Below are 21,192 nucleotides of genomic sequence, written 5' to 3'. Positions count from 1 at the left end.
CAGTCTTTCTCTGTTTCGACATGATGCTTTGTTTACATTCTCACCCTGACTGTATAATCATGATAAGTCATGACCACATATCAAAATGTAGATAGATTTAGATATAAGATGACCTCCTGTTCTGTAATAGATTCTGTTAGACCACCTTCAGTTTGTAGGTAAATTCTAAAGTAAGCTGAATCTAGATCTAGATTTAGACTTTTTTGTGTCCCAGACCCCTGAATTTCTTAAACGTGTGCACCTTTTGTATTGTAATTGTTGATTAGAAACGCTGACTACATTCTGGATCTAGATCTATAGAGCATTTGATTTGATCTTTTCCTTTAAATGTTAAACTTGTGTCATCTTAATTTATACATTGGCCCACAAGTGTAGATTAGATCAGTTTTCCCAGTGCCAGTAATAATAAAGTCAAGTAAACTTAACTTCGGTTGAGTGGTTGAGATTGTGCTGTGGACTATAAACCATTTGGCATTATCTTTTCCTTCAAATGTTAAGCTTTGTCATTTTAATTCATCATACATTGACCTACAAGGGTAGATTAGATCAAATTTTCCAGTATAATAAGTCAAAGTAAACTTTACTCTGGTTGAGTGGTTAAGATTGTCCTACATTCCTACTGCAACTGCAAAATAAGTTGTTCTTAGAGCTAACACAAGTAAATGCTTTTCCCCAGATGACTCGGTCTGTGAAGTTCTGACAACTGAGCTAGGCCTGTCAGAAAGGATCGTGCCTCTTGAACGCAAAAGACCCCATCTGTCAGCCATACCAGCATCCCCTTCACCGGACCAACCGAATTTGCACATCGACCCACCTTCCACGTCAACGAAAGGGCCTGTCCCATACCCCTGGTCCTGTAAGTCAACACCGTGTTACTCAAACTTTGATGCAGAAACAATCCAGGACATAAGACACCAGTACATTGCCTTAACGGACAAAGAACTTGACATAGCTGTGTTGTCAAAAATTTCGTGTGGCATTCATTTGGATTCTACTACCCGCAAATCACGAAAGGCAGTTCAAACAGAACGGAAAGCGTCACAGACGGATTACTTGCTCTATGGACACCGTATTTGCCGTGATTTCTTCCTGTACATTCATTGTATAAAACATCATCTGAGGAAGCAGGAAACCACTGTGTTCACATCTCAATCTTCAGGAAGCTGTGGAGACAGTTAGTGCCTTTTATTAGGACCATGCCTCCTGCAACAGATCTCTGCTGGACCTGTCAGAGAGGTATGCAGCAAATCCAGCTGTCAGCCAGAAAGTCTGATGAGGAGAAAAGACGGTTGATAGACGATTTGAACTCTCATCAGGAGATCGTTCAGAATGAACGGTAATTTTACCAACACAGCTGTGAAATGGTAAAGGCACAACTACCGCCAGCCAGACTACCTGGACCCCATCCATACTGTTCCTTTCAAGGAAAAAATCACATTTCTTTTGACTTTGCACAGCAGACTCACTTTCCAAGTGATCCTCTTCAAGCTGGGCCAATTTATTTCAAGACCCCCCCCCCGAAGTGTGGCCTTTTTGGGATAAATAATGAGGCGCTGGGAAAACAAGTGAACATTCTAGTTGATGAGGCTCACAACACTGGGAAAGGTGCCAACACTTGTGTCTTATCTTCATTTCTATCTGGAAAACTTCAGCCTAGGTGAGACAGAACTTCTTTTGCATGCAGACAATTGTGCCAGACAAAACAAAAATTCTGTTATGATTTGGTACCTCATGTGGCGATGTGGCACCGGTCGAAATAGGAATATTTGCCTTAGCTTTCTGATTGCGGGCCATACAAAGTTTAGCCCAGACGGTGGATTTGGCCTCATAAAAAGAAAATTAAAGGTAACAAAGGTTGATTGTTTGCAAGATCTAGTCAAAGTTGTAGATGCTTCGGCTGCTATGAACGAGGACATTCTAGTGGGTACAAAAAATGGAGTATCTCAACTTCCCACCTATGACTGGACGACTTTTCTTTCAAAGTATTTCAGTAAGGTGAAAGGAATAAAAAGTGAAAAAACACAGCAATGCCCCTGAAACAGCCCAGGCCCTACAGAAAGCAGCTCTCCCTGGGCCGGATGTTCTGCCGCCAGTAATACCGTCACCTGGGCTCAGCCTCAAACGCCAGCAATATCTCTTCAAAGAGATTCGTCCGTTCGTTTCCCCTCACTGTCAGGATGTTGTAACACCAGAGCCAACAGCAGTACCTGAAGACAGTGGCAGTGACTCCTCTGACAGTGAATATGAAGTGCCAGCCAAAGTGACAAAAACTGTAGCAGGACCAGGCAAAGCCATCCGAGGTCGAGGTCGTGGACGCGGCCGCCGAGCCAACACGTAGTAATCTATGAAACATCAGTAATGTGGATATAAATACATCAACACCAGCTACAAAGGTAAGAAAACCTATTACATTTTGTCTACGAGTATGTTGTTGTGGTTACTGTACTAGTATATGTTGTGTTTTGTCCCTTTTGTTGAGCTCATATCAGCCAAAAACATTGCTCAAACTTTTAAAGCCGTTTTTCTCTTTTCGGATTTTTCCTACCTTGCGTGATAAAAACTGCAATATCTCGGAAACTATAATAGATAAAACCCTCAAATAAAAAGCGAAATACTCAGGGGAAGCTGTAGAATTATATTAGGTAGAAATCTCAATTTTCATATTTGGACCCCTGTGAATGGTTTTTGCAGCTCCCCACACACATATTAAAATTGTTGTATTAATTTCATCCATTACATTAGATTCCCCGGTCCCTGTTAGTTACACCTAGATAGAAGGAACTAAACGAACACAGTATGAAAGCTTGGTGAGGGCCATGAAAGGCCACTGCTAATCTAGACAGCCGCCCAGGCAGTAGCGAGTGATTTTTGCCCAACTGTTCCATCATTACAGTCCGCCCTAGTGCGCTGGCTGGGAAGGGAGGGCTGGCGTAGCCCATACGCAGTCTCGGATAATAATAGGTCTATGGTGTCGAGCCAAAAAACAAAAATTCTTTAAAAACTGCATAACCGGCAAAAAAATATCGGTATCTTCAATTTCATTATTTTGACGAGCGCCTCATTTCACCATGATGCCACACATATAATAAACATACACACGCACACACACCACACAAAGGTTAAGAACCAGGAGGTGGGGGCTGGGACGGATGTGAGATGTGGACTTTTTTTTCCAGCTGTTGACGTCGAGCATCCAAGTAGCGCTGGAATGACTTCTCCTCTGGGTCCTTGTCCTCGTCTGAGAGAATGGATAAAAAATTAAGGGAATGAGGTAGGTGAAGGAGGAATGATACCGGGAAGAAAAGAAGAGAAAGAGAGAAATAAAGAGCATGGGAGACAGAGGGGGGAAGGGAGAGGGCGAGAGAGAGTAAGAGAGAGAGAACGTGAGAGAGTAGTAGATAGAGAGAGTAGAAGAGAGAGAGAGAGAGACACACACACACAGAGAGAGAGACACAGAGAGAGAGAGACAGAGAGAGAGAGAGAGAGAGAGAGAGAGACCGAGACAGAGAATAGACAAAGAGACACTGAGAGAGGCAGACACACTGAAAGAGAGACACAAGGAGAGGGAAACAGACAGAGAGAGACTTATTCTGAGCTACAGAGAGAAGAATACCCACACAAAAACCAAATACATATGATGTTGGGGGGAAAAAAACCAAGATCAAAGACATACTCAACAGACAGTGAGTCAAGTCCTATTTGATATTACTGTTCGTATAGGCATTTTATTTATGCATTTTGTCCCTGAATCATTTCAAGTACGAGTACATTTTCTACATGTCATTGCAATCAGATTTACCCATAGAGATTTTTAAAAACTTTCTCTTTAAAAAAATGTTTTTTCCCAAATGAAGCAAACTAATCTAATCACTCCTGATAATCAAACAAGTCAAAACGAATGTTACAAACTTGAATCCACAGTGTGCACAGGGTATATATTGTGCGTTTTATTGCTGAAGTATCTATAGTGTGTTTTGAGCATGCCATAATGAGCTTAATTTCATCCATGGGAATAAAAATAATTTGATGAAAGGAATTGACACAACAGTCCCTGACACAGACAGAAGTGTAAAATCAGAGAAGTGAAAGTGAAAGGTGCTGACCTGAATCCACAGCACGACCCCTCCCGAGGAAATCGTCATCACTGTCCTCATCGTCACCGGGGGCGATGGTAACCTTGGAGCTGACCGAGGAGAGGAGGCTGTCTGTGGGGGGTGGGGGTGGGAGTAAAGTCAGAGGTCAGGGATGACTTCCACACAATAACCTTACTACTCTACTTCATCTATATACACACATGATATTATTTCAGTGGTACGACATTCTGGTTAGAAAACCCGTCAAATTTGAGGAAAAGCTATTGGTTGAATCAACGGTAGAATAAACACACTAGGTACCCCAAAAAACTACAAATTGTCTCACTTATAACTGAAAAGCATTTTCTTTTCAAAAGTTTCTTAAAGTTGTTATATCATTTTCAGCCACCCCCCCTTTCCTGAAAAAAAATATTATAAAGTCTTGTTATGATATAATCTATTTATGATTCTACGGAGGACTAACATTAAATCGAAGGTTCAGCCTCTTAATGTCTCAAATACAGTGAGATGCGAGACTTAGACTCACTTCTTCAAAAAAAGCCACAGCAGATACCATAGTCTTTCCAATTTGTTTATAAGTCTCCATTAAAACACTAGATTTAACTAAGATCTTATCAACAAACAATAATGTTTAGACACACTTGCAGCGGTGCTACATTCATTGCCTTTCACCTGGGCAGATTACTTAGACCTGCCTCAACCAGATTGTCTGAAAATTTTGCGCAACCCCCCCCCAAACATAAGGAAGGACATCCGAGTAACGAGCGACCACCCCAAAAAACACAATAAAAAAGAGACCTAACCCTAACCCTACCCCAAAAAGAACCTGCAACGGGCCTCATGTAAAAAGGCCAAAACAAGTCCTAAATGAAAAAAAAAATTAAATTAAAAAACCACACCCTAAAACAAACAATAAGCACATAAAATCTAGATCTAGATTCTAGATCTATATATGGCTTACATCTACATTGCTATAGGGTTTGATACAATGACACAATAGAATTGGAATATGAATCCTCCATATAGATCTAGATCTAGTAATCTAAATAAATCTAGATCTAGATCTAGTAGAACAAGTGAATAGGAATAGGCCTTGAACTCGAAATCCGCATCCGATCCCGAACAGAGGTACTCAGCTGAGTCTAGATCTAGATCTAGATTCTAGATCTAGAGATCTAAATAAAAATAAATAATTCACGCACCTGATGAATTGCTTATTTTTACCAATATTAATATTACAGCACAACCTATGATAGGGTTTGACACAATAGAATTGGAATATGAATCCTCTATTGAGGTCTATAATGATCTATATAAATCTAGATCTAGATCTAGATCTAGATTCTATTAGAACAAGAGAGTCGGACTTGATGAATGAATCAACACGATCTAAACAATTGAATTAGTCAACAAACGAAATTAAAAATGGCCGCTCGAGCACGAAACTGAAAGTAGATAATTTAGGTTGTCGTCCTTTTTCGTATTCGCATTTCTACTTAGGTTCCGACAATTATGTCGGAAACGCCGACGTCGGCAGTCAGCGGTGCACGCGTCGGCGGTCGGCACGAAAACGAAAGTGCCGACGGGAGAAAAAGGGGTCGCTGGCAGTCGGCCAGGCCTCGCACTACACACATTGACTGATACAGGCGGGCCTAGCGATAGCATCGGCCGGTTCGCGGGTCGGGTCGCGATTGTCGGATTTCAGACGATTGTCGGCAAACATGCAGGTCTAATTACTGAGCACAGCTCAGACAGCAGCCATCTCGATAGACAACACAGGAAGTTGTAAACGAGAAGGAATGGGTTGAGGCATGCCCTCGAGGTTTGTAAAGTAAAAAAAACTGATGAAACGACACTTGAAAACTATACTGTTTGTATTAGAACCCATTGATGTTAACAGAAGCTGATCGGTAACCATCATGATAAGTGATTCTCCCCCCCCCCCTCCCCCAAATTACTTTCTCTGTTCGTTAGATCCTACATACCTTTTTTTGACTGATCTGACGAGCGATCTGCCCTGAAGTTGTCCTTCCTCTCCTGTTTCTCAGCTTCCTCTTTTTCTTCTTTCTCTCTTCTCATTTTCTCATACATTGGCCGATAGTCCCTGCAGAACAAACACAAGATCTCAAAATACATTCTTAGCCACAAAAAGCTTCAGCAATTCAGTAAGTAACGCTAACACAAAAAGAGGTCAAACCTTGGTGATAGCAGTTACTTTTTCAGCTATTATATTCAATTTTGCAGTCACTAATACACTTTCATACCAATATCCAAAATTAAAGAGGACAAATGTTGTGACGTAGGAGTGAGACCAAAACAGATTGATGAAACATAGCAGCCTGAACAGCTTGAGATGATAAATGTGTTTTTACAGATTCTGCTTTTGAATACACTGGAAAAATCAATGCACAATCTAAATACTGTGAGTAGTAACAAAAAATTGTAAGTCATCTCCTGGTAGTCTGTCTTGTCCCTCCCACCCATCTTACAATGAAGGTTCTGAGAGTTCACATTAAAAAATTGCTAAGCAAAATAAATGCCAGTCTTTCTACAGAATCAAAGATATGGAAAAAAAAAAGGACTGAGAGGAAGATAGGACAATATACATGAAGTGGGGGGAGGGGGTGGGATGGAGGGAGGGAGGGAGATAGAGAGAGTAGAGAGAGAGAGAGAGAGAGAGAGAGAGAGAGAGAGAGAGAGAGAGAGAGAGAGCGAGAGAGAGAAGGAGAGAAAAAAAAGAGAAAGTGGGGGGGGGGGGGGGGTGGATAAGGAATGCTGGCAAGGTGTCTTAAGCAAAAATACAATCCTCCCCCTCATGACAGCAATGATGACACTTCACTCACTTCTCGTATTCTTCTCGGGCAACATCCAGTTGAGCCAGGAAATCGTCGAGACCCTCGCCCGTGGCGGCAGATACTCCAGTACTCTGGAACAACACAGAGGAGTAAAAAATGAGTCCCTGTCCATACCCGGATCATTCCAGTTAGTTTTAGTGGTTTTACGGCACTTGCAACTGCATAAGGTCATATGAGAGCCAGAAGATTAGAGGTGTTACAAGAAAGTAACAAACATAAAAAAGAAGGGGAGATAAGGACGAAAGATGTTTGATAGGAAAGAAGGAGCAAACCGCACCAGAGCACCCGCCAACCGCCCACTTGGAATATTCCAGACAGCCACCGTAATGTATGATGAAACACAAGGGAGAGCCGGAGGAGGTCAAACTATTGTAACTCGTGATACAACATTTTCTCACAAAGAGATGATAAGTGGCAACGCAACAAGGGGTATATAACTTTTGTGAAAACAATAAATCTGTGGCTGTGCTTGTTTGAGAAAAGAGATGCACACTGACACATTAACAGCTATTTACTGAACATAAAAAGTAAGATAGACGAATACCACAGAAGTAATGAAAAGAAAAAGGACAAACCACTAGTGCCCTTAATTGAGAAAAAAAAAAACTTTCTAAGGAAAGGAAAAAGGTTTCTCAAAAGTTGTAATTTTGTCATCAAAAGGACCAAAACGGCTCAACCAAGCATACATCAAAAGGGCCCGACCAAGCAGGATGAGAGCCTTGAAAACTCAAGACAACTCAAGTCCTGGGAATGTTCCTCAGGTTGTGTAAGGGCCATTTAACCCCCCCCCCCCAAAAAAAACTTTGAAGTCTTACTTTGATATTGGAGTAGAATTCATCCAAAACGAGACTCATGGACCGCGTCAGGTTGGACACGTAGGACGTCTCATGCTCCAGTGCTTCCTGAAAGGCTTCAAAGTCGGACATCCACTCCTGGGCAAAACTGTGGCTGATGATGTCCGTCTGGTCATGGGATGTGAATTGATATCCTGATTTTTATTTTCATTTATTGACTTCAAAACTAAGACTTAAAAGTCAGTTCAAAGTTAAAAGTTCATGTTATAGAAAGACTTTAAAAAACAATTCCTACATTTTGTTTCATACATGGAAAAATATGGAATACGATTAATGACTCTTTCAACACTGAATGGCCATTTACGATGCAAAACCGCGCTACCCTAGAATGATATAATTCTATCTGCTCAGTACTTAGTTTTGTGAAATTTGAAGTAAAAAATGAGTTTCACTATCCGTCAAGTTTTTTAAAATGCAATTCTTTGAATATCTTGATATTGACTCTGAATAATCTTACGATTTTGATAGAGCAGTTTCTGGTGCCATGGACTTAATAACTCAAAACAGACTAATAGAACTTTGTAATCCTACACTTGTGACCTGACAACAGTTTGAGCATCTCGCATGAAACCCTGCCATGAGGGTGGTAAGCCTTGTATTATTACAACTCCAGTTCGAGAATACCCCTTTGTGGATTCCAATCCCTGATACACATCACAGCCAAGCATAATGCCAGTTGAGTAGACAGTGTCACTATTCCTGGTGGTCGGACAAACAACCATGAGTGCATGCTTCAATAATAGATCTTTAATCATACAGCAAACTACTCATCCAGAAAACAAGTATGAAAATCAGTCCCACCAATTCTTTGACAATTTCAAGGGTTCCAACATGCTCCCAGTACGCCAAAGAAGAAAGCGAATAGGTGATGAGAAAAAAAAGACGAAATCTTTCGTTGGACTTCCTTTGTTTTGATTTATTTGTTAGATTTGTCCACTTATACATGCGAAAGCTGAAAGAATTTTTAAAATATTTTCAATTTATAAATTCATAGACGTTTCACATCCATTTTCCCAAAGCAGCTAAAAGTTTATTCAACACTATGATAGCTGTCCAATTCTGAGTTTCTCTGAGTGGGATATTGCAAGTTTTGGAAAGGCAGTATTTCCTATTTTCTTCATCTGACTTAAAAAAAACAAAAAAACCCAGTGCCTTGGCAACTGGCTATGATGAAAATGAGAAGGTGGTAAACACCTTAAAGGTAACAATGCTGCATGTTCATCAGTGGGTCGTAATGGTGTCAAGGACAGACAAGCCCAAGGAGTTGGGAAGTCCACTGAGCATTTCAGGGGACTATGTTAAAACACATTACACCCTAACTCGCCCGGGAATTTCCTTATGCGCTCCATCCTGACTCGCCCGCGCCAACCTAGCGTCTTTAGAAACGAAGTCTCACCTTGACGATACTCTGGGGCCGAGATTTTGATTTGCATAGTTATTGAAAAAAGTTTCTTCTTTCGTTTGATACCGAAACGAAATTTTTCGGGCCAGTAGTTTTAGTATTAGAGCTGATCGAAATGCGATCGCTTTACCGACACTTCGAAAGCGTCTCGACTTGTTGAAAAGCGACGCAATTGAGTTCGACAACGGAAATAACGATGGATTTGAGCAAAAACAAGCATATGACAAATCAGATGGCTGATATTTTGATGAAAACGTTGTAGCAAGAGTTCCGGGCGATTCAGATTGATCAGACGTAGAAAATCTAGAATTTAGATCTAGGGTCCAATCGCGAGGCTGAGAGTGAAGGTGACGGGTCGGACACCCCAATTGGACTAAAGTTAGAATATTTCCAACAGTTTGCGCACACATTAAGTTATATTTTTCCTTAAACTACATTCAGTATTCTGTTTAAATTTTATTTTTTCCGGATTTTTGGTATTTGTTCAGTATTTTTTAAATGTGTCTTTTAAACGCTTGTATTCACAGGAGGTGGGTTTCTTCCCCTTGCTTAGGATCTAGGAATGGACTTCCCGTCCAGGCCCTTAGGGTGTAATGTGTTAACTATAACTCACTCATGCGATAAAACATCCTAGGTAAAGAAGTCAACTACTGACATCAAGCACCTTCACCATTCTTGTAACAAAGTATTTACTATGATGTGGGGCACACATGTAATGCCTCTTGATTCCTGCAGGACCTCATAAATCACTGTGAGAAAATGGGTGGCAGTTTCTTGAACTGGTTCAACCAAACTCTGTTGACTCTAATCAAATATGTTGTTCATAGTCACTTGACTAGCGACTCTCTGGGGTGGGTGGGTGTATGTGTGGTTGGCGGGGGGGAAGAAGATATACCTTGTTCATGACGATGATGAAAGGCAGTTTAGTCTTGTAGAGGATGCTACAGGCATACAACATGTTTGACATGAAGGTCACTGGGTTCGAACTCCGTGGTGTGTCCATCACATACACCACCACAGTTGGGAAAGATGAGGCCTGGGGACACGCAAAACAGTGACATGGTAATTAAACAGGAGGTTTCCTGTAGGACAAAGATGAATCAAAAATAAAATATGTTGCCATTAAGGGAATCTAATGAGCAGACAATCCAAAAACAGTCAAGATTTCATTCAACATCCAACTTCTATTGACAAACTAGTAGATGTTAATGAATTTTTAATCCGAATGCTATCCCAGATTGACATACTACGTTTATTGCTGACAAACAGTTAAGTATGGACATTTTAAAAAATATGAATAATGGGGTGAACAAACTAGTTTGTATGAAAATCAAATACCATGAACAATGAGGTTTATTTGTTTATATATATCTCTCTTTGTTTCGTAAAAGTTCAATGCCCTCCTAGACACAAAAATGTCACTTTAAAGGCAACGCACTTGCTTCAGAGAAAAAAAGAACAAAGAAGGCAGAAAGAAAAAGAAGGCAGGAACCACACACCAAAGTAATTATCATATAGGCATCAGAATGTATTCCTGTGAATGACAGCATATAGAATACAACAGACCCTCAAAGTTGCCCTGCAACTTATCCATGAGATACAAAATTACACCCAAAAAAGCCAGAGAGGGCAAACCAAGGGAACAAACTCAGTGAGTCCTACTATTGGTTTTTGAGGATATTCACAATGAAAACCCAGCATGACGTTCCCCTCAGTGTACTAAATATAACTGATTTGTTTTGTTTTGAACTGCGTTGTCAAAAAACCCTATTAACAAAGGTGATTATATTTGTTTGCTATGAAAAAGTCGGTGCGTCTTATCCGATGAACGTATGACCAAAATGTTCATGTGTGACTTTCCCCTGTTGCTGGGGTTGCTCCTCTTGCTTGCATGCGATGAGCCAATCTATAACCCTTTGCAACAAGCCAATCTATAACCCTTTCGAACAAGCCTATCTGTAACCTTTTGCAAACAAACCTATCTATGACCTTTAGCAACAGCCTCATCTAAAACCCTCTGCCCCCTCCAACCCAGTGGAGAGAGTTTGGTGCTGTATATATATTCTAAGTTAGAAAGGAAATTCCAAGCAACAAATGACGGTAGACACATCGTATCAAACACAAAAAATCGTTGACCTTCTACTTTGAGTTTTCATATCATATAGCCCACAACATTTAAAACATTCACTACAAAACACAATGACACCACATGCTTAACCGATACTTGGTTTTCACTTACACTTTCCTGACTGCAACTGTACAAAGATAATTAAAAACCTGACCATCCATCAAGAATCCCATGTGGTTCTACATTTTCCTCAACCCTTCTGTAACATACCCCTGTAGCACAGCCTGTGCCACTTTTGAAAACAAAATTCAAACAAAAAGAGCCAAAAAAACTAACAGAAAACAAAATTCAAACAAAAAGAGCCAAAAAAACTAACAAACTACAAGTATAATCTAGAAATCCTGAGAATTGTAAAAAGCTTTCATCAATTTACATCACATAAACAGATTAGGATCAATGACAATATTAAAATGTCCTTTGTCCTTCCCTGAGATCAGGGAACACTGGCTCACTGACCAAGGCTTCTGTGATGATGCTCCCAGAGGCTGACCACGTGAACACTTCAATCTGTCCTGGTGTGTCCAAGACAACGTACCTGAGGAACATTCCAAAGAAAAAACTTTGTCACAAAGACTGTGTAACAAAATCAACAAAAAAATGCAACAAACATAAGACGGAAGAGGTTAGAGAAAGTACAGACATAAATAATACCAGATTGCTTGAGAGAGTTAAAGACAAACCGTCACAATGCAATAAAGGTCATTTTGGGATGCCATATCGTGAGAAAGAAACATCCAAGGGATCTTGTTTAAAAAGTAGGACCTACCAGAGGCACCATCTTATCATCCAGTTACATATTAAATACAAAATATGGTATAACACGGATAGGTCAAACACAGGAGACTTGAAACCACACATCCGTTGAACTGTGCCCCGAGGTCCTAGGGTTTTTTTCTTCTCTATCTTTGTAAGATATCCCTTGAACTACTGAGGCCGGTCTCGACGAATTCAAGCTATCCATGTTATACTGCATCAGCATATTACAAATAAAACCAACTGATTTTTTAATATTTTGAATAATTTCAAGATGTGATAAAAATTAACAGGGACCCCCCCCCCCTCCTCACAGTATTACAAAATCTCGTCCATAGATACAATGCTGTTAGAAATAATTAGAACAGCTTCACAACCTGAATGAGTCCCCATTTTGATTTTATTCTGGGTCTGTAAATTCTTTGCCATATCGACAGACCGAAGGGCTAGAACCTAAATGGTCGCTGGATCGGAAAAGTAAAGTAAGCAGTATTTCATTCTGGGCCAACGTATTATATGACATGGGTTTTAGTTAGAATAAAGAGAAGAACATCGACAAAATTATGCCAGTTTGGTGCAGGAAAAAAAGTGTGACAGACAGAAAAAAATAAACTGACAGAAAAGACCGAAGATTTATCAAAGGGAGCCAAAACCACCTATAACATAAATATGGTAATTAATGATAATCGGGACAAGTAAACGTACTTGCATTCTTTCGATCTGCCATCAATAAAGCCCATCACCTGAAATGAAATGAATCAGTTAAATATTTATAATAAACACAAAAACCTTAAAGCCATTCAAATCTATTGTACAAACTTCAAATTACACAGGAAAACTACAATCTATTTATCTTGACACATGCCTCTGCAACATCTCTATGAGGAGCAATGATCAGATACTTTGCCTTGCAGGCAAAAGACATGAGTTCGAGTACCACATAATGAAGATATTCTATCAAGTATGACTGATGACATACATCCCACATGGTTTGGGTTGATCTTGACAGGTACGGTCAAAACAAGCTGCTTACCAAACTATCACATTAGCGCTGCTGGCCAGGAAAACAAATAATCCTATTTAAAGTGTAGCAAAGGGTAATAAACTTGTACAATTTCATTTTTTACGAAATAATCAAACAAAGAAATTCACATTATAACATACATTCCCTGAAGTGAACAAGTCAACAGAAGAGAAAAGACTGTTTGACATTTTAAAGAAAAAAGAATATATACACTTTCTTTGAAAGAGCAGTATTAATAGCCTTTTCTATTTCAGAATGTTATTGCCATACTAGTGAAAAAGAAGGTGAGCTCCAAGGAAGAATGCTAGTCAAATTGCCAGGACACTGTACCAAAGATAGTAAATAACTAGATGAGCCACTCAGCCAAAAAAGTGTCCGCAGGAAGTATGCTCTTTGCTTCAGATGGCGCTGCAGTCTGTTTTGAAGCTCTCTTTCGTTTTTCTAGAAGAAGAATAGGAATAGCACCTCCTTGCGTGCGCAGATCGACTGCTGTTCATCAGCAGTTCGGGTACGTTCAGTGTGGAGTTTTAGTGTTTTTAAAATTTTAATGACCTCTCGCCTTTCATTCTAAAGTCAAATTAAACGAAGAAAACCATCACCCTTTCCTCTGGAAGAGGTTTTTTGTCAGCGTAACCATTTTAAAAAAGCGTTCTTCCAAAATTTATCCCAAAACTTGCTAGTTTCACTTTGATTTTTAAAACTCAAGTAGGGTAACTGTTTGCAAGTAGTGCGCTTTTGTGAAGAGGGCGTCACCAAATTTAGAGAACACTTTTTTAATTGGCTCAAAGAGAGAAGTGGCCCATCTTGTTATGTACTATCTTTGACTGTACTAAGCTAATCTGCTTGCTTGGCCGGCCAGTTCATTTTTCTTCTACTTCTTTGCATTCCCCTGCAAGATCACAGGGCAGACAGGAGATGAAAGAAGAGAACATTTTGGAGAATAAAAATGTTTATTCATTCCTGTGAGGTTTCAAACCCAGGACCTTTTGAATGAAAGGTGAACCTCTAGACCATGAGAGTTCCCTGTTCATTCTAATTAAATATTTGACCCACCCGGGAGTTACACATTGCAGAAGCCAGCAAGGTGCATATCACTACCATTCACATATGATATTCTGCCACATAAATCTCTACCAGTTGCGGATCAGGGAATTGAGTAAAATAGAGTAAAATTACCTTACGAACAAAAATTATCCTATCTTATAGAGTCATGAAAGGACCTTACAGTCACCAAAACTTAAAGCAACACAGGTTTTTAGAGCCCAGTTTGGGTCCAAACAATGTTTTTTTCAGTTTTGAGGAACTTCCCTTGAAAATTATGTTCTAAATCGAATGGAAGTACTTCCAAAGACCTATTTCAAATACATAGCTCCATAAAGTTTGTGACATTGTGAGCCAATACAATGTATTAAAGCAATTTTGAGATGTTTTTGCTCCTTGTCTCAATATGTTCATTTCTTGGCTTTAAAAGCTAAAAACTAAAAAAAATATTCAAAATAGAGACATGTAATTTGAAGGGTAAGGGCACCATGCAATTACAAATAAAATGACACTAGCTTTTTCTAATTTTTGACATAAATGTTATTTAATGATTTTCATTTACTTTGCTATTTTGACTATTTTTGTCATTCGCTAATATGAAAATCTTCTAAAAGTAATAAAATCGTTAATACAAATAAAGCTAGCGTTATTTTCTTCAGATTTGCGTGCAGATTTAATATTATATGTAATTAGTTCATAGACAGTTTGGATGCTTTTTGAGCTTTTAGCTGTTGTAAATGGTCTTTTAAATAGCCTGGTTTCACTCTAATATGCCACTTCTGCAGTCATGTAACTGATAATGATTCCCAACACAGAATATATTTAAACCTTGAATGAAATACCCTGAGAAAATAAGAAAAACAAGTAAAAATAACTTAATTGTAGATTTTGGAGCGAAGAAGTAGAGTGCAGCCTTAAGCGACTATTAATAAATATAAGACAGCAAGTATATGATACTATGAAATTAGAACATGTTGAAATCTTACCTGGTCAAACCGCGTGGCAAACAGATTCAAGGAAGTGACTATACCTCCGTTTGGTCCAAGAGAGTAACTTTGGTCTAGATAAGGAATATCTTAACCCCTTTCATAGCACAGCTCTTCAGTGCAACTCTATATACTGAGTTGAAAAATGTTGGATATCTTTATGTAAAATGAAACTCATACTTTGTTTGCTAGCAGCATGATCTGATTGAGTCAGATACAGCACTGAAAGCAAAATGGACCCATGAATACACCACACAATTTTTCAGACAATGTATAAATACACCCCTAAAAAATTATAAATAAAATACAAAAATACACATCATTAATCAACACAAACATACAAACAAAGCACAGATAGAGATTTTCACATCACATACTGTCATAGTGTTCCCACCCTGTCCATATATCTAATACGATAACAGTATTAGAAACAGTTTTAAAAATCACAAGTGACACTTTCCAAAAAACCCAGCAGGGATAGAGCTCAGGAAGCTAGCTTAATGTAATCTTTTCATAAAAAAAGAAATTCATGAAAACAGAACATTGTTTCAAGTATGAACACTTTGTAAAGGATACTGTTTCATCACTTCTTTGTAGTTGACTGTGTCTCGGATATCTATGAAGAGAAAACAATACTTTAATCTTTTTTAATGATAAAATGTGAAAAATGAACAAACTATCTTCAATAAAGCTACAGTCGAACTTGTCCATCACGTTCACTCACGATCATAGAGAAAAAAACAAACTTTTAGACTGGAGGCGGCTACGGACAGGGGTTTGAGCAATAGTTACTTACTAGACTTGACAAAGTCAACAAACAGTTTAAAATCTTAATTTTTAACTTTCCATTTTCTTGTCATCAAAACTGTTATGTTATCAATCATAAAAGCTTCTTTGCACTGATCGAACGAACACATTCAGTTTGATCAAGGGTCAGCAGAAAACTTTTGCAGCAAGTTGTTGATATGAGCAGATTTTGAGGCCAACTTATCATGAAAATGATGGACAGCGGCATCGCTGAACAAGGACTGCTATGGACAGGTTAAAAATATAAGAAAACTGCAAGGGCGTCACGGAACAGTGACCATAACTACCGGTTCCATGTCGAATTTACTAAATTTATAAGCATAAAAACCAAAGTTGGGTAAGACAAAGTTTTGACATTCCCCCTTCTTAAAATAAAGTAAACGCGTCTTTCATGCAAGACGTTAAGGTGACCTAAATGTGGCTCCATGGAGAGTGGAGACCCCATAAGTGCTAAGTCAAGTAAACTCCAAATGGGAAGCTGAAGTTTACTTTTCAGTTTTACCCTTATTCATCTATCGATTAATGTTGGAGAAATATACTTTAATACCTACCTGATAAGAGACTGAACATCTCTTCAGTGGCTAAATATATATAAAATTTTAGGGTTTTATGTGCCCAATTTCGGAATTTCCTTCGGCTTTTTTAGTTTTCTCTTTAAATAAACAGTCATGAGGCAAGTAAACTTCATCTGACAATATCAAACTAGTGGAATCCTATTATAACGAGAAGGAGGGGACTGGAGCAAAATGTTCGTTATAGCAGGATTCTCGCTATAAGGGATCCAGTAATAAATTCAAGGGAAACTGTAAAGTAGGCCTAATGTATTAGTTTGGTTTTTTGTTTATTTCCTTTCGCTATCTGCCCTGATGATGATTTTGTTTCAACATGACCTCAAGCGCTAGATCTAGCGATGTTGACTGACAGCTCTGCGTTGGCTATCAGAAAGAAAGGGCTCTGGGTTAACTCACTCGCTGTGTTTTCCCCCACCCCACCACACCCTGTGGTGCATTCCGTCAGCTTGTGCACGTCACACATTCACTCCATCCATCACATTGCTGTGACCTCTCCATCCCCGCATCGGAGAAGTGAGAGGCATGGTAGGCCTTGATAATCTAAACTAGGCTTACGCTGGCCTATCATGCAATGCGTTCTGCTTGTCTGCGCATGCCACACCCTCCCTACTCAGTTGCACAGGCCGTCATTGTTGACACACATGGGCTCTCCCATTCTTTATTTCGCTAGATCAGCAACTAGTTTCTCAACTGGCGAGGTTTTACATGTATAATTGGCCCATGCACTGCGCACAGCAGCAGCAAAATTCCGCTATAACCGACTCGCGTGTTTGTCTGATTGCGCTATAGCAGTATTTTATTTACAAAGGTAAAGAAGAGGAAAAAAGCGAGGTTTTAGAATAGTGTCTTTATAACAGACTTCTCTTTTTTTTCGGACGCATTATAAGTGGACTCCACTGTAGATGTTAAGATTTTGATAATTCTTTCAGAGATCAAACTACAAAAAGTGATTCCTTCATGATGATATTAAATAAAATGGGAGACTTATATATATGCTAATCTTATTTGGCAGCTGATTAAACACATACTGTCACATACACACATACTTGTTCTCATCTTACCAATGTTAGCAGGAAAAGGAACTTCAATGACAGCTGGATCAAGGTTAATCACATATGGAAGGCTCTTTTTCATATGCAGATGAGCTGTCAGCCTCTGAACAGACAAAATGTGAACAGTAAGCATAAAATGGTGTGAGTAACTAACATTTGAGAGCCCCATCATCACAATTACACTTGTCCAATTTTTTAAAAAGACATTATATAAATAAAAAATGAGTTGGCCAATAAAGTACAGCAACGGTATATAATTTACCACAGTAACGTACCCTAAGGAGCTTGGCGAAAAATGTCTAAATCTGAGATCTTTAACTTTTTTTCTTAATGTCTAAACCAATCAATGACCATGTGAGGGGAAGTTTATCCTGAAATTAAACAAATGACCTGGATTAAATTTTGCAAATCGAGTTGAATACAAATTTACTTTAAAGTGGTTCTGGGAACCGTATTCATATCACGAGCAACACAGCTAATCCTGTCCCACAGAGATGCTCAATAGGGTTAAAATCTGGTGAAACGGCAGGCCATATTTATAAATAACAGCAACTTTATTCTTGATTTCAAAGAATTTAACTCCGAGGGGAGTGCACAATATGTGGGTGCATTGTCCTATTAGAATGTTATGAGCTGACAGTGCTCAGGTGGTCACCTGTACACTTTTGCAATCCCATCATGGCGTTTAACTTGGAATTGAGAATCATCTGAGAAGGCAAAAGTGTCCCACTCTTTTAAGTTCATCGGCATTGTTGTGTAGCAGAGACCAGTTCATCCTAGCCTGACAGCGTTTTGGCTGTAAACGCAGTCTGCATGTGTAGGCATCTTTGACAATCTTGAATTCCCACAGTCTACGATGAACAATATGCCAGCTGACAAGTAAAAGTCTTGGAAATTGTCTTGCAGTTTAGTTTGAGTAGTCCTGAAACGATGTCTCAGGTGCACTGTCCTATTAGTCTTAAAATGGCATTCATTATGGGAGTGTATACAGACCCGGTAACCGGGAACAAAGTCACAAAGTATACAGACCCGGTAGGGGAACTCTTGTGATTTCGGAGAGTTTCAGCGCCCTCTTGGCTCAGGGTAGACCTAGATCTAGGTTCTTCTAGATCTATGGTCTAGATCTAGATCTAGGCAGACAGACATAAATCTTTGATCTAGTTTCGCGGCTAACCTAGATCTAAATGAAGATTGCAGATGTCTTTTCGATGAACGATCGTTTTTCCTCCTTTTTGGAGTTGGAGGAATCACAATTTGAAGAAAAGAACAAGTTACAATGTCATAATTTCAATCGAGCAGTCCCCCTCTCTCTCTCTCTTTCTCTCTCCTCTGTGTATCGCTCGCCTTCTCTTTTTCTTTGTTTGTCTCTGTCTTTCTTTGTCCCCATCTATTTCCATCTCTATCTTTTTCTTGTTCCCTCCTGCCAACTGGGGCATGTCATACATTTTGCTAGCAACCCCCCCCCCCTCTCTCTCTCTCTCTCACACACACACACACACACGATTTCTACCGGGTCTGGATGCTGAAATTTCCCGTAATCACAAAAGAGTTCCTCTACCGGGTCTGTATACTTCGTGACTTTGTTCCCGGTTACCGGGTCTGTATACACTTCAATTCATTATTGCCCTCAGACTGCCAGTTCTGGGTCGGTAAATTACAGAAGATGTAGTCAGCCCAAACGATAGTATGGAAGGGGCGTAAAGACAGGTGCAAAAGGTGAGAATATGAGTCTAATACTAGACTAGATCTAATTTTTAATGCAGTGGCTATTTTTACGGCGAGCCGTAAAGATAGCCTCCCAAGCTAGAAATCTATTTTTACGGCGTGCTGTAAAGATAGCCTTCCAGTTTTAGGCATGTCGCGTACATGAGAGGCGGAGTAGGGTCGCTTTTCGAGGATCGCCGTAAAAATAGCCTGGGACTCACTGGAAGGCTATCTTTACGGCACGCCGTAAAAATAGCCTGGGAAGCTATCTTTACGGCTCGCCGTAAAAATAGCCACTGCGAATTTTTAAACCAACAATAACGACAACAAAAAGCCATGATGATGATGTTAATTATGTTATAGATTATAGACAGTAGGCCTACTCTCACCTGAACGAAGCTTGTTTTCCCAGATCCAGCCATTCCAAGAACAATAACACATGTTGGCTTTATGGCACCACAAGCTTCAGAACTGGATGCAGACGCCCCTGACGATTCACCAGATTCAAGACTGCCTTGGGTTTCAGTGGAATCGGTCTCCATACTAAAAGCACGACTTAGAACTCTTGCCCTACAATCAAAACTGCTGAGCGCTGAGTATCCTAATTTCGTTTCAAACAACGTTGTCTTCCAAGTTTATTTACGGAAGGAAACATCAAGTTTCCAGTTTCCGGTTCCGGTATACGTATAAAAAGTCCAAAAAATTATTGTGCATTACTGGAAATTTAATAAGCTGGCAGATTCTAGGCCAAACATGTGCATGCTTGGTTTAGGCCCTATATTTTTAATATTCGTGCCTACTTTGGTTCAAAATGTACGCTTATAGTAGAAACTAAAATGAGAATGAAAAACAATAATGGATACTCTTGTTTCCGTAGCCTTGGCCATATTTTTCCGGGAAGTTCATCTAAAAATTTGAGTAGACAAGAAATTTAACGAAACTAAATTTATTGAATGACTAGACTACTACTACTGTGTGTATTGTGAACAACGTACTATGTAATAGACATACTCTGTGTAACTGTGTAGGCGTGTAGGCCCTTCTGTGTACGTACTGTCACTTGTCACAATGGCTGATGAGGATGAAAGATCACATTCTCATGATCAAGGAACTCAACCATCATTTCCAGCGATTCCTCCACCACCCTTTGAATCTCGAACAATACCAGTGATCTGCAAAAAGTCTGAAAAATGCAAGTAGAATCTCTAGATTTACTTCATGGCCAGATTTTGAAATACATCTAGATTTAGATCTAGATCTAGATCTAGATCTAGAAGTCTACAGGCCCCTAGGCTAATTATGTAATGTTATAAAAATAGGGCACTACTTGGATACTTGTGTAGGCCTAGATTAGATCTACTGAAATATCGATACTGATTAAATAGTCGGTATCAATGTTGTATGTTTTATTCGTAGCCTAGATCTAGATCTAGATTCTATCTAAATCTAGCCTACAAAATGAGCAGTAAAATTTCACTTGTTTTTCACAAGGCCCGGGGGGTTTCCCCCCTGACTTAAAAAAACAAAAACATGGGGTGTTTCACGGGGCATGCCCCCCTGAATTTGACCACGATTTGATGTTTTGCAATAAGGATAAGGTTTGAAAGGCTATCTCTCCATATCGGCACGCAAATCAAAAAGTAATCGTTTAGACTTAGAACCAGAAGTAATCATCATTGGGGTCAAAACTAGATTCTAGATTTTCCCTGTCACAAAGTCGGGACCACCATATCCAAGTAGTGCCTAAAAATAGCCTCTAAAATGAACCTCATTTGTATCTAGAGTCAAGATTTAGATCTAGATCTAGATCTAGAGATCTGAATATTTGGTATTTTTTTACTTTCCCTCCCGTCTCACACTCAGCTACCAGTTGTCTTTTCTCTACTAAATATTTATGCGCTGAACACGAATGAATATCAA

The 21,192-nt window shown here is 39.4% G+C and overlaps 2 protein-coding genes across 3 annotated transcripts in view; one reads left to right on the top strand and one right to left on the bottom strand.

Annotated features, from left to right (window-relative positions):
* LOC101852855 (GPN-loop GTPase 1) overlaps positions 1–20,471 on the bottom strand; it is a 32,686-nt gene extending 12,215 nt beyond the window's left edge. The window contains exons 1-12 of one of the 2 annotated variants that reach the window (XM_013083141.2): positions 19,662–20,471; positions 17,578–17,671; positions 15,714–15,753; positions 15,138–15,204; positions 12,792–12,829; positions 11,790–11,868; positions 10,101–10,241; positions 7,765–7,911; positions 6,938–7,020; positions 6,080–6,198; positions 4,104–4,205; positions 3,110–3,238 (exon numbers count right to left, since the gene is read on the bottom strand). In XM_013083141.2, the coding sequence (XP_012938595.1) occupies positions 3,120–3,238; positions 4,104–4,205; positions 6,080–6,198; positions 6,938–7,020; positions 7,765–7,911; positions 10,101–10,241; positions 11,790–11,868; positions 12,792–12,829; positions 15,138–15,204; positions 15,714–15,753; positions 17,578–17,671; positions 19,662–19,814 (1,182 nt within the window). In that variant the 5' untranslated portion in view covers positions 19,815–20,471 and the 3' untranslated portion in view covers positions 3,110–3,119. Of the gene's footprint in view, positions 1–2,527; positions 3,239–4,103; positions 4,206–6,079; positions 6,199–6,937; positions 7,021–7,764; positions 7,912–10,100; positions 10,242–11,789; positions 11,869–12,791; positions 12,830–15,137; positions 15,205–15,713; positions 15,754–17,577; positions 17,672–19,661 lie in introns of those variants that run through there. The other variant, XM_005099441.3, reaches the window with a different exon arrangement.
* Positions 20,341–21,192, top strand: part of LOC101854951 (tyrosine-protein phosphatase non-receptor type 5) — a gene marked incomplete in the record, with an annotated part of 40,556 nt that continues 39,704 nt past the window's right edge. Inside the window, 1 exon segment of the mRNA XM_035970047.1 lies at positions 20,341–20,439. Coding sequence (XP_035825940.1) covers positions 20,341–20,439 — 99 coding nt within the window.

This window comes from Aplysia californica, unplaced genomic scaffold (assembly GCF_000002075.1).
Source record: "Aplysia californica isolate F4 #8 unplaced genomic scaffold, AplCal3.0 scaffold00213, whole genome shotgun sequence".
NCBI lineage: Eukaryota > Metazoa > Mollusca > Gastropoda > Aplysiida > Aplysiidae > Aplysia > Aplysia californica.
This window is presented reverse-complemented; position numbering and strand designations above follow the sequence as displayed.